Here is a 13434-nt window from a genome sequence, read left to right on the forward strand (position 1 = left end):
CTATGGGATTCTTTTTTTTTTTTTTTTAGTAGTCAATAGTTTTCTATTTCTTCCTACCAAAAAACCATAAAGCAATTAATCTTCAGTTCTCGTTTTACAAGAAACTCAATTATGCCTTCTATATTTTTGTCTCCTCTTTCCGTAGCGCTCAAATCTGTAATACTGTAGATCCATACTGAAAAATCCCATTGACTTCATTAGGAATTCTGTGCTTGAAACAATTGCCTGTTTAAATTCTCTTATTTTATTTAGAGACTTGAAGTAAAATATTTCCATTAATCGCATTTGAGGTCACTATGAATTTAATATCTTCTGTTACAGATACAAGCAATACTAAAACAATAGACAAAACAGATGTGTACAGCTCTGAAAAGCCAATGAAGAGAAAGAAAGTTACTTTTGGAGAGGATCTAAGCCCAGAAGTATTTGATAAAACCTTGCCTGCAAATACACCATTGCGTAAAGGAGCGACCCCAATCAGTAACCCAGGATCTCAAAGCGATAGCCCTTCCACAGTAATAAGTCCTGTGAGAGAATCTTTATCCCAGCCAAACTTTGATGACTGTGATGGTGATGATGTGAGTTTGCTTTAAATTATTACAATGGCTTCTTGGTCACTACAATCAGTTTTATCGTTCCATTTTGTTCCTGTTTTTAAAAAAAAATGTAAATGTTAAAATCTGGACTGATTTGACATCTTGGAATGTTTACTCTTTAAACACAAAATTTTTTGCTTCATTTGCCCTTGGCATCCTGCATAGCTGTTCTGCCTGCAGATTTGCCATCGGAAGTGAATTCTGTTACAATATTGGAAGTATGTGGGATTTAGCCTCGTTTTGTTTGTTGGGCCTTTCGTACTTGTACCGTGTTTCATAATGTCTCTACGTGTGACAATTACTAAGTTCCTCTTTGCAGGATGAAGGAGAATTCCATTAGGCCATTCATCTGCTGTTTTAAGCAGGTTTTTGAAATATTGAAAGAAGGAATGTGTGTGTTATTTATTTATTTATTTATTTATTTATTTTAAATACAGGAATATGTTAAGCCTCTTCAAGAGTCTGTAGCGGTCCCGGAGAATATGAAAGGTAAAGTTGGGTTATCATATGGCTTCTTAGTTTGTATATTTGATATCTCTTAGCATTTGTGTGTCTTAATTAATGAAAAATTTTAGGGAAAGATGCCAAGACACATACTTACATTTGATATTGAAATATGTTTAATGCTGCTGTTTGATAAAACTTGAAAATAACTTTGGCATAAACAAGACATATAACGTTGAAGCATCAGAAATGTTCATTGTTCACTGGCTTGTAGGCCATCTCAACCTCACTGAAACCTCAGAATTTGTTTGTGTGTGCCTGGTCGAAGTTGAATTTACTGCTTGTTTTTCATGTTTTTAATAACTGAGTGCCTAGTGTGATCAGCATGTAAAAAATGCATGATGATGTGGGTGGTGGAGCATGAAGGTTTTATCAGCAAGCACTTAGGACTTGGTTTCACATTCTGCCTAAAACGTATTTCTTCTATCCCTGAACCTACCTTTGGTTTAGACCTACTAATTTATGGCCTGATCATGCACATTGAAACAGTGGGAGCTTTGCCGTTGTCCCCGACTGGGTACAGGATCAATCTCTCAGACAACATTAATTCCTGGTAAAATCTGGCTCTTTAACTGTGAGGTCCAAGATGAACCGGGCTTAGTAACTTGGATATATCTGTTTGTTTTGGGGTTTTTTTTGTTTGTTTTTGAAGTCTGTATTAATATAGGGATTTTTACAATGTAAACAGCAAACACAAGCCAAAAACAAATTAAAACTACAAAAATAAACAAGGTATGTGCATGCCTCTTGCTAAGTAACCACGTTACCTTGCTGCTGTAATCTTTGTCCTCCCTTTCCTTGCCCCAAGCCCGTCAGTTTTGCTTGTACCTGCTTGTCCTATTTCAGTTTACAACTATAAATTTTTTCAGGGCAAAGGCTGTATTGTATGTTTTTTAAAGGGCTTGGCATACTTTATACACTAAACAAATAAGCGTAATTAAAAGAAGGTGAGACAAGGAGTATAGTGAGAGGAGCTATATCTGAGACTTCCCAAGACAGGTATATCTGCTGGTCTTACATAGTTTAACCAAGATTCTTATTTTCCAATGTATTTATCAGAAATTAATTCCTTTGATAACAAAACGTCTTGTCCCAGAATAACCCGGTCCTCTGCTAAAAGAAAGGTAAGTATCTTTAATATTTTCTTTTGGTAATTTTTATTGAACTTCCAAATAAGTCAAATTTTATCCACTCTTCGTATTGGTAGATGTTGGTGACAAATGATTGAGAGCTTCCCAATTTTACAAATAAATATGGGTACGATTAACGAAATGGTGTATGCTTTCCTAATTTTATTTTAAAACCTGATTTACTTGTTCCGCACTCAATCTTGCATAATTATAAACTCTTCTTGATGATTTTCAAATTTTATTCCTGTTCACTATATAACTTTTTTGATTGCTGTAAGATCTTCAGGATATATGTGTGCATGGTAGGTCAGTATGCTGCAGGTAGTGATTGATTGTTCCCAGGCAGCAATATTAAAGAAGTATTAATTGATGTGTAAACTTGCTTGCCCAGTAGCCTCATAGCAGCATGACGCCCACCTATTAACATTCCTTTGCTTTCAGGAACTTGAGGTTCGCTGTTTTCTTGCACAGGATTCTAACACATTCCAATAATATCCCTCACTAGACTTGCTCCATAGAGGTGTATAGCTCTAGTTACAGGTTGGGGCACTGCAGTGAGGAAACAGGATACTCCAGAAGACCAACCCACCCTTCGTAAAATTAATATTAAAAAAGGACACTATATAACGGCATGGGGTTGGGGATAGGCTTTGTAAATGTATCATGACTTTATGATTGATCAAGTGAAGTAAACATAAGATTTATAACTTTGAGATTGTTATGGCTTCTGGTCTGTATTGTGTACTCTTTTTTTTTTATTTTTTTTTAAAAAAAGAATTGATGTTCCTCAACAGCATACCAACATTTCAGAAGAGACTGGTGTTAGCATCTTGACCAAAAATGCTCAAGATATTAAGAAGCTAAGAAAGAGCAAGGTTCAAAGAGGAAAGGAAAACAAATCTGCCCCCAAAAGGACACCAGTAAGTAACGGCACACTGCAGTTCTGTGAATACCTCACTTAATTTTTCCTGTTCTCGATATCTCCTGAAATTAATTTCTCATGGATGTCTTCTATAATTACGAGATCTGCTCATAGTAAAAGTTTTTTGGAGAGTTTATTTTTTTATGCCACTGCCAACACACTTTTTTTATCTTATAGGTGTCTCACTTTCCCTAATCCCTTCCTGTACCGTGGGTGAAGCTGGGCCAAGTAGCCTTTATATACCTGTATTTTTATACCTTTTTTCCTCAAGACCTCTCTTATGAAAGGCAGGGGAAACGTTGTACAGCAGTACAGTACAGAAAGGACCCCTTAAGCTTTTTCTAAGATGTAACTCCCATACCAGTTGTTGTTGTTGTTGTGTTCAACAATGAATAACTTTGCTCCAGTTACACCCTATTTTCTTAAAATATTACCTAAATGTATGCTTCTCCCTATAAATTAAACTGTTAGTTGATGTAGATTTATTGAAAAACGTAAAAATACTGTCTTGGTTTTTTCTAAACCTTTTCAGAAGGTAAAACTTAGAGGTTATGGAGGAAAAAGAGGAAAGAAAAAGGTAGAAAAATCCTTGTATGGTCAGAGAGAAGTAGCTTCCAAGAAACCTCTTTTGAGCCCAATTCCTGAGATCCCAGAGGTCTTCTCTTCTGCACCATCTTCTCCGAACTCACCTCGGACCCACGTTTTGCTCTTCTCAGGTAATATAGTCTTTCTCCCTTTCAGCCACTTTGACTTTTTCAGTCAATCCTAAAACTGTAAAAGCTGTTAACTTTCTAGCCTCTGTGCATACGTAAAAAGTCTAATAAATCTGACCTTTATCATCTTGTGAAGAGGAATCCTGGAGAAAGGGGTGGGGCGGGGAGAAGAGAGGGGGAAGGATCGTACTTCAGTGATATGATCCAGGAATCTATGGTGCTATTACAAAGCCCCAAACTGGATAAAACTGAACTCTTACAATGTAGCAATTGAAATTGTTACAAGAAGAGCCCATCAGATAAATGGGCTGATAGGTTAAGACAGACTATCATTAAGGTGGTCAATCCTAAACTTTGTGGGTTTTTGGGGGTTGGCTAGGTCCTCAACCTCAGGCTATCTTGTGTGATTTTTAGTTTGCTGTAATTTTTTTTTTTTTTAAATGAATGGATTGACACAACTGAGGGGCCAGAGGGGTATACTTCATCCATTACATTAAACAAAAAAATTGGCCAGGTTATTGTGAATACCTTAAAAGAATTTGAAATCTGCATGTCGTTAATCACTGATATGCCCAAAGGATGTTTGATTAGCTCACTTGCCAAATTATATCTCCTTTTTTTTGAGCTTTGGACAAACTCATGATGGGATTTAAAAAAAAAAATAAATTTTTTTTTAGTCGTAAGCATCTATGAACAAACTGGAAATCTTATGTTTCCCTGTCTACCTCTGTTTTAACATTTTACATATAGTGTAAGTCTGCGCATGCACACAAAACTGGTTCTCTAAAGAATGGGTTCTCAGGATTTTGGGATCCTGTGACCCCATGTCATGTGACCTCAGAAGGTTAGATCTAGATCTCTTCTTCTTTTTCTATAAACTGCAACCTCTAGCTTGTTCGTCTCCTGGTAGTGAGGGTCAACTATTCGAAAGCTATTTTAGTAAAACTGATACTTCTGCCTCAGGAATACTGGATTTTTTTTTTTAATTTAAATAACCAGCAATATGCTTCACACTGCACAAAAGAGAAGACTGGTTTCCTGCTCTCAGGAGCTTAAGTTCTCAGACAACTCAAACAATACAGGCATGTTGACAGGATGGCCAGAAGATCAGTATCTCAGTGCTGCAAAAATGTTATGGTTGGAAAGAAATAGGATATTTATAAACTAAAAATTCATTAGTTTGGTAAGACAGTTGAGACTTGCGTAGTGTTCTGACTTTTTTTGAGGGATTTGAAAGAAAAGAGAATTTCAGGCTTGTGTATCATAAAAGGAAGTGCAAAGAAGTGTGAGGGAAACCAATGGAATAGTAGAAGTGGGAAGCTTGATGCAGAGTGCTAAATTGAATACAGTGAGGCATACAGAACGTGAACTGTAATATTTAATTTTCACGGGGGGGGGGGACCTTCTGTCGATAGTGCAATAGTAAGTTAAGCAGCTGGAAGAAAAGACAGACTGATTAGAAGCAGCATTGTGTCTTGTCTACTGTAGAAGGCAGGTGGCCTGCAGCCATGTTGGTTATGATAGCTTGGAGCATGTCCTCTATTAATAGAATTCTCTTTGAACCATGAGAGGGAAGGGTTAATGCTTTCCTCCACCAGCACCCCTGGCTCCTTTAAATGTTCCCAGTCAACGCAATCTGGAGTGATCTTTCCACTGGGAATTGTGACATTTTACCTCTCAAATCAACTTCAAGTAAACCCTAACTTAACGAGAAATGAAGAGTCATCTAAAATGCTAGTATCAAAGCCTCTTTCGGATTAGTGTTTCTGGGCAGCTCATAATTCTGCCCATGATTGAAATGATATTGCCTAGCTGGTCCTGATGCACATGAACATGTCAGGCCTCTTCTGAAAGAATGCTGCTTCCCTCTGCCTTTGTTAATTTGACTGAAACCAGTCGGTCTCGTTGAAACTTCCCTATAAAATTCTGATTATTTGTAGGATGGTCTGACTAGAAAGACTGTATCCTTGGGTGGATGAGCGGTGCGGAATAGCTTTGACAATAACTACCAATGTTAGCTACTTGAAACAGCTCTTTCTTTGGGAGGAGGTGTAAAATACTGTGGCGGCTTTACTTCTTAGTTTCAATTGATTGCAATCTTTTTGAAATTTTGCATTTGCTTTCAGGTGTTCTCTTGAGTATAACGAAGCAAATTTGTGTCAATGTAGCTTTTTTAAATTGTAAACTTTGTATATCCTTTTAGATTATTCCAAATCCACCAATGCCCACAGAGGATCTATGAATGAAGTCGTTGAACAGAAAAAAGTGGTTGGAAGAAACCAAAGGAAAGTGCCTATAACTAACAAACGTCCAAACACTAGAGACCTTGACATTGTAGAAGCCAGCAGCACCGGTGGCATCGAGTGTCAGTCATCAGACAGTGGCCCTGATCCTGCTTCAACCATTAATATTGAGGTGCTTAATATACAAGAAAACAGTCAGACAGAAAATGAGCTGGAATCACCCTTAATGTCGCTAGAACAGAAAGAGAGTGATGTTTGTGTGAATAATCAGACCAATGAAGAAGACAGCAATGATAAGACCACCTGTGAGCAGTCTGAGTCCAGTCTTATGACAGAACACACTTCACCTGTCATTGTAAAATCAAATTCTCTTTTGCCACGACTAAACACAGTTATGCAAGAAATTAAGAGCACGTCCCCATTTGATACATCTGACAATAAAGAACGTGAAAAAGAGAGAGCTGTCTTAATAGAAAATGAACGTTTGCCGGAAAGTGATCATCCTTCAGATAACTCCGAGATGCTAAAGGAGCTAGAGTTCTTCAACCTGCAGGACATCGGTGTAAGTGAAAATACTCAAACTGGATGTTCTATTACAGACTTTGCAAGAAAACGAACAGCTGACAGTGACGCCAATGTTGAAGGGTTCAAAAGGCCTTCAAGAAAAGGCAGGAGAAGCACTATCTACTTTTCTGAACTTGAGAATCTCCATTTTGAAGCACTTGGAAACAAACTCTCTGGTTCCTTTACTAATGAGCAAGAATCCCGAATAGAAAATGACTCAGAAATGTTGAGTGATCTACATTACTCTATAGAGCAGTCCTTCTTGAAGGCGAGTGAGAATCATGAAAAAAAGGTAAGACGCAGTATGAGGCTGCATAAAAATGCAGAAAATGAGGGACTTGCGTGGATTAAAATACCTATTGAGATTGACAAGAACTCTTTGTCAGATTCTGCTCGCAAATCGAGGCGGACGATGTATGCATCCATCTTTAAAGAATCTGAGAACATTGATCAAAGACCAGAAAATTGGATCCAAATTTCAGCTTTGAGGAAAGATAACAATGAGCATGTTCCTGTTGCGGGAGGCTCTTGCAAAACACGGAGGAGGAGCATGTGTGCATCCGCTTCCCAGGAAACCAAAAATATAACTCAAACAGGGAAAAAGAGAAGGGCAAGCCATGTGTGCAATGATAAAAACTACCAAAAGGAGTCTGAAATGCAAGTATCGTTTGAGAACCATCCTAATGCCTAGGCAAAATGGGCCATCTCTTTTTAAAAAGAAAAAGGTCAGTATTTTAATGTAGATTTTCTTTGGCTTCAGTTCAGTTATCTGTATTTAAAAGTATCGCTTAGAAATAGGGAATGACTTATTTCTCTGGTCACAAAGACATTTGTATAAGTATTCATTTTACTTGTTCATTTGCCAAGTAATTTAAATTGTCCTTTGGCTTGAGAGTTTCAAAATGCTTGGCGAAACAACTGAGGAAAAGCAAGCTCAGCGTTGAGAGTGCAGGTGTATTAGTCAGCAATGATGGGCAAAGGGTGAAGCTTTAATCTCTTGATGCTAGGAATCCACACTTCCTATTTCTAGCAGTCACAAAGCAAAGTGATGAAATATTTATTCTTATAAGAATACTGGGATCTACAAGGATTGATTAATTGAAGCAGTAGTAAAAGCTGTAACTGTCAAGAGAATAAATACACACTTCAGTAATTTATTGGAAGTACAAGGGGCTTCAGTCAACTGAGGCCGAAGAACACACACTCCTCCTTCCTGTGGAAAGGATAGCCATAGAAACTAGTGAATTGTATCCCAAGATACATTTTGTTCCATTGCTGTGACATTTACAGTCAAAGGAGAATAGTGTTTTATAGAATAACCTGCTTGTCTTAGATGCAAGATTTCTTTAAGGAGCAAGACCCAGGTGCTTGCTCACATTCTTTAGGATTCTTTATATTTAGATCTCTTTATATTTAGACCCACTTGGGGGAAAAAAGAATTACTCTATAACTAAAATACGTACTGTATTATGGAAGTCCGGGATTTCAAATGTTCAAATCTGTTGCCCTGATTTTTTTTATGAGGCAGGAATTATGGTGGACTATACTTAGCATTGTGGAAAGCACATAGCAGTATGTGTTTGCCCTGGAAACTTCGGAGTGGTTACTGGATAAGATACGGTTTATGGGCAGACTCCATATGCATACCCAACTCGCTAGGGTACAATCAGTAAGCGAAGTCTCTCATTCCTCCACTTGCATAAAGAAATGCCAGCAACCACACACGTGGTTCTCACCTGTTTTGGGAAAAGAGAAACACAGTTTATGGATCAAAAAAAGCAACTAATATTGACAAATGGTTTAGGGGAGTGGGAAATAATCCATTCTTGATGGTGTTGGTTCTTCTTGACAGAGCAGGATTTAAATCCTAATTTGATTGTATTTTGAAGCCTAGCGTCACAGTCTGTAAAAAATGAGTGTGTCTTTACTAATTGACCTATGATGGCTTCAGGAATACCCTTCCAATGGTAATTGTTTGAAGAGTTGATATTTCTCATCTGCTGAATCCTGCTTTATAAATTGATTTTATAAAAAAAAAAAATTGCTTTTGAAATCCATGTAACTTTTTTCCAGATTTCAAAAACAAGCTAACAAATAGAGATCCTGTACAACTAACATAACCATGAAGAAAGCTCCTGCTGGGGTGCAGACTCTTCCCAGGTTCTGCAGAGACTTTGCTTTACCATCTTGACACCAACAGGTCTGGAGCTCCCACTGCTACGGACTTGTGTACTTTACATTTGCACTAATCATAAAGAAATCCCAATTTCTGCAGAAGGATTGCTTGTTAAGTTTGTTTAATCTTTACTGTATACAATACTTCATGTTTTAATGTTTAAGGCTAAACTGGCTAGAAAAGGATATGAATGTGTCCGGCAAATGAAGTACCGTACTGCATAAGTGCATTGTGAATGTTTTAAATCTTCAGTGTATATGTACCCAATACAGTACTCAGTAGTTGATCTGCCATCTTACTGTTCGCTTATTTCTAGTTTGAGCTATAGAATGTAAAATGTTGAATATGGTCCGCTTTATACAATCGGTATTTTCATATTTCATGCTATTCTACTTCAACTGTAAGGTGAAAAATGCCAGCTTTAAAACAGATTCTTAAAGTTGAAAAATCATCTCTATATTGTAAACCTGTTTGACCACTTTGAGCTGGAATAAAATTTCTTATGTACTTTTGGTGAAGTTAGAAAGTCACATTGAAACACTGTCTGTCTTATCCTATCTGCAGAGACCAACAGCCAGTCTTTCAGAAAACAAGAACTACTCAGGCAACTTTGCAAGAAACTTCATCAAAAGATATCATTTGTGTTGTACTGTAGATTTCAGTGACAGTTCTTCATCCGGACCCATCCACTTTCTTTTACTGTTTCATCGTCCCTTTTTTTTTCAAGTCTTCATTAACTAAATCTTTGCGCGTTTATCTGCTTTTGCTGTCTTCCAAATTTTTCTGACGTGAACTGGTTTCTGGAAGATAGTAGAATATGCTGTCTCTAATGTTAGCAAAATTAAATCTACCACAGTGAAAATTTTAGACTTTGGTGTAGAAGATATGAGCATATTCAGTTAAATTTTGTGTGGCATAGCAATATCTTTGTTTTACCAGCAGAGGGCAGTGTGGCATGAATTTTGCACTAGGGTAGATGTAGGCAAACCGGACTTCTTTGTGAAAACTGTCATGGATTTAAAAAATCTTTAAACAGTTCCCAGACCACAATACTGAAATATCAAAATCACTTGTGTTGGTTCAAAACAAACTGGTAATAGCAGCTAACTCTGGTACTCTTATTTTATACTTAATTAATTCTCTTGCCTATTTCATACCTTCTGGGATGGGGTTGGGAGAAATGGTTTAAAGGTTAAAATAAAACTAAATTCATCTTATGATTGATGGCATATACTGTAATCAATATGAGATAGTAAGCTCTGTGAAGAGCCCACACATCACCTTGTCTTGCAAGACTGGGTGTTTCTATTGGTCTTGACTAAAATTTTACTTTTTCCTGGAATATATTTTTCACTAGGTATTTAAAACCATTTGTTTTACATGGTGTATGTATTCCACTGCAGATCTCTTACAGGAATAGGGTGAGCCTCTTGAGTCCAGTATTAAAGAATTTGTTCAGTTGCTGGGAACATCCTAATGACTGTAAATAAGTCTGGAGACAGACTTTTCTTGTGTGACAGATGTATATCCCTTTTTCTTAAAAATAGGATATCTAAGTATAAACAGATTTTCTTTCCAGCATAATTACCGTAGTGACTGGGGGGGACGTGGTTAAAACAAATGTGTAAATAGGGCCACAGTATTTTTTTTTATCCATATCCTTGAGTCCTGTGTAAGATCTAAAGTCATTTGTTGCCCGCTGTGTGCAAATCTTTTTTTTTAAACAGAGGTGATATGCAGTATCACTTGTGTGTCCATTGCTGAGTACCATTTACTTTGATTCATCCACCCAGTTGCTATAGCATTTGTCTTCCATATATGCAGTATTAACTAAAATTTTCAACTTCTGCCTATTCAGAAATAGTTATGAGAGAAAATAATGAACCAGAACATGATTGAGGAAGACTGAGACTGTAAATGCTATTTGCAGGGGTTAACTGAGCCTAGAGGTTGGAACCTGAGAAGAGGTGAAAGAAATTGTTGTTGGGATGCAAGAAAGTGTTGGGAGACTCACTAGGGGTAAGATGGGAATAAGGATAATGAGACAGTACTGGTGTTGGAGGGTCATTGGACTTCGGAGGGAAGCAGATATTCTGGGATATGAGGCTTTTCCCCCGTGGAGGGAGGGAGGAAGGGGGTGGGTGGGTGTGTGTGTGTGTGTGTGAGAGAGAGAGAGAGAGTGTGAAGCATAATAAAAAAGGACTTGAAACTTTCGCATCTCAAAAATGCATGCATATAAAACACTGCTCCTTTCACAAGGGAAAGTGTGTACCTAGGATCCTGGTGCCGTGTGAGAGCCACAGTGTGGTTACCAGGCTGCTGTGTAGGAACTAGAGCCAGGAATCCGTCAACCTGCCTTCATTTTTCACAAAGCTGAACAATGAGATGGGGCTAAAACATAATGTGAAAGGAGATTTATGTTTCACATTCCTAAAATGGTGTTCATAAAGTTAAGTTTTAAAAAGATGATATCAAATTTGCATCTCTAACTTAGAGGCAGCCTCCTATAATTGCTGCTTTTATTGCACAATGGCTTAATAGGGTATAGTAAGATAACATTTAGGTAGTATGGTCGGGGAAAAGTAAACCAGGTTTTGGAGTCAGGATATTCTGGTTTGTAATCCTGGCTTTGCCACTTATTGTGGCCTTGTTGAGAGTAGGTTTTAAGTTGTCCTCTTAGGTCAAGTCAGCAAGGTCAGTCTAACATCTACCCCTCTATTCAAGACTACACAATCATGCTTTAGAATGTACAAAACTGGCAGAGTTAAAGCCTAGCCCAGGGTTTAACTTGATTAGTCAAGTATGTTCCAAAGCCTGGTGCTTTATCTTGACTGGAATTGTAAAAGGTGTTCATTAGACTGTGATGGCACAGAGTTCCTGAGCGCAATTTAAAACCTTGTCTTGACAAAGGCCGACTTTTTGCTTGTAAGCTCTTGGGGGCGGTGGTGGTCTTTTGTTCTGTGTTTTTTCTTGTACAGCATCTGGTACGATGGGATGCTGGTGTATGACTGAGGCCAGGTCTACACAAGAAAGTTAGCATAAATGTGTCAGTTAGGGCTGTGAAAGCTATGGTGGCAACTTCCATCCCCACAGCTTATACCAGCACCAGAGTCCCTTTGCCAGTATGTCTTACGTCCTTTGGAGAGATGGTTTAACCATCCCAGCAAAAGGATTTCTTTGGCTGGTATAAGCTAAGTCTATATACTGGCAAAGCCTTTGTAGTACAGACTATTCCAGAGACTCCTAGGCACTACCACAGTATAAATAATTGTGGTTTCTGGCCACCTGTCTGCTTCACTTTCCCTTTCTGTATAATGGGGATAATGCTTCCTGGCCTCACAGGGATTTTGTGAAGCTTACTTAATAGTCACGTGATGTTCTGTGTAAATTCCTAGTATGTAGACATTAGATCACTTCAACAACAGTAATAGCTAGAGTTAAGTACGTATTGCTGAATAATTACATTTATCAGATTCCTGTGTAATTGCTATGTAGTGACTGATTTACGGGATAAATGTTTCCTGGAAATGTAATCATTATCTTGACACTATATTGTAATTACCAGGTCGTTAGTCAACTAAGGAAGGAAAGAGTAGTTACATAATACTTGTCTCCTATATTGTGAAGTATTAGATTATAGTAAAATGTTTGAGAACTACCTGTAGGGGATGCAATAAACAATGGGAATTTTGTTTTTGTTTTTCCTGAATTTGTGTCGGACCATCAGAATGACATGAAGAAAAACACCAAGCATGAATTCTTGCAAATTCACGTTTTCTGAAGTTCAAAGAGAAGGGATGGTATCTTACTATAAATGTTCTGCTAATGGCACAGTGAATTAGACAGCTTATCTTTCCAGAAACTAAAACAAATCCTAGAATAAATGATCTAATTTACTCCTGATATACTAGAAGCATGTTGTTTTCATGGCAGTAAAACAGCTATTCCTTTTAACCTGGCAAAAGTCATTCTCAATTTTTTTAATAAAGAGAAAATTAAGTGAAACGAATAACTTTGCTCTAATTTACTGATAAATGACCGTAACAAATATCTCCTGGTCTTTAACTGTATTGTAATTACAAGCTCATTTTAGGAACATTTTCTTTACATGACTTTTATTGTTGTGGTTCCTCTCCCCCTCATTTCTAAATACCTGATTATTTTAAAAAATATCCTTTACTTCTCAAATGCTGTATATAAAACTTAATTGTACCTCTTTGTGGAGCACTCCCTGACATCAGGCCGAAATGTGTCCTGCTCTGCCACTCCCCCTGTTGGCTCTGCAACTGAAGATACTGTGCAGTCTACCCAAAACTGGGTTGATATCTGTGCGGATGCCAATCCACATGGCAAACCAATGGCATTATTTTCGCATCATTAGAAACATCTCTATTATATCTTGAACAGAATCCTACAAAAGTAGTGAAATCTAATTTTCAAGCTTCTAGCAGGCTATTAAACAATGAAAAGGATGTTTTTGTTTCATAAAACCCTCGGAAAAGTGTAGTTGAGTGTCTTTTCAACTGGCACGTTTTTAAAGTATGTAAGCAACATGTTTTAGACTAGGTAAGATAGGATCTGATTGT

At 37.5% G+C, this 13434-nt stretch overlaps 1 protein-coding gene across 17 annotated transcripts in view; it reads left to right on the plus strand.

Moving 5' to 3' along the window:
* The window catches only part of CDCA2 (cell division cycle associated 2), a 28114-nt gene extending 15126 nt beyond the window's left edge, over positions 1-12988 (plus strand). For 13 of the 17 annotated variants that reach the window (XM_037886157.2, XM_037886156.2, XM_037886159.2 and 10 more), the window contains 7 exons: positions 322-578; positions 1034-1085; positions 2160-2224; positions 3025-3150; positions 3685-3868; positions 6069-7397; positions 8746-9360. In XM_037886157.2, the coding sequence (XP_037742085.1) occupies positions 322-578; positions 1034-1085; positions 2160-2224; positions 3025-3150; positions 3685-3868; positions 6069-7363 (1979 nt within the window). In that variant the 3' untranslated portion in view covers positions 7364-7397; positions 8746-9360. Of the gene's footprint in view, positions 1-321; positions 579-1033; positions 1086-2159; positions 2225-3024; positions 3151-3684; positions 3869-6068; positions 7398-8745; positions 9361-9412 lie in introns of those variants that run through there. The other 4 variants (XM_043536228.1, XM_043536229.1, XM_043536227.1 and 1 more) reach the window with 2 other exon arrangements.
* The last annotated feature ends 446 nt before the right edge of the window (positions 12989-13434 follow it).

Source organism: Chelonia mydas, chromosome 26 (assembly GCF_015237465.2).
Source record: "Chelonia mydas isolate rCheMyd1 chromosome 26, rCheMyd1.pri.v2, whole genome shotgun sequence".
NCBI lineage: Eukaryota > Metazoa > Chordata > Testudines > Cheloniidae > Chelonia > Chelonia mydas.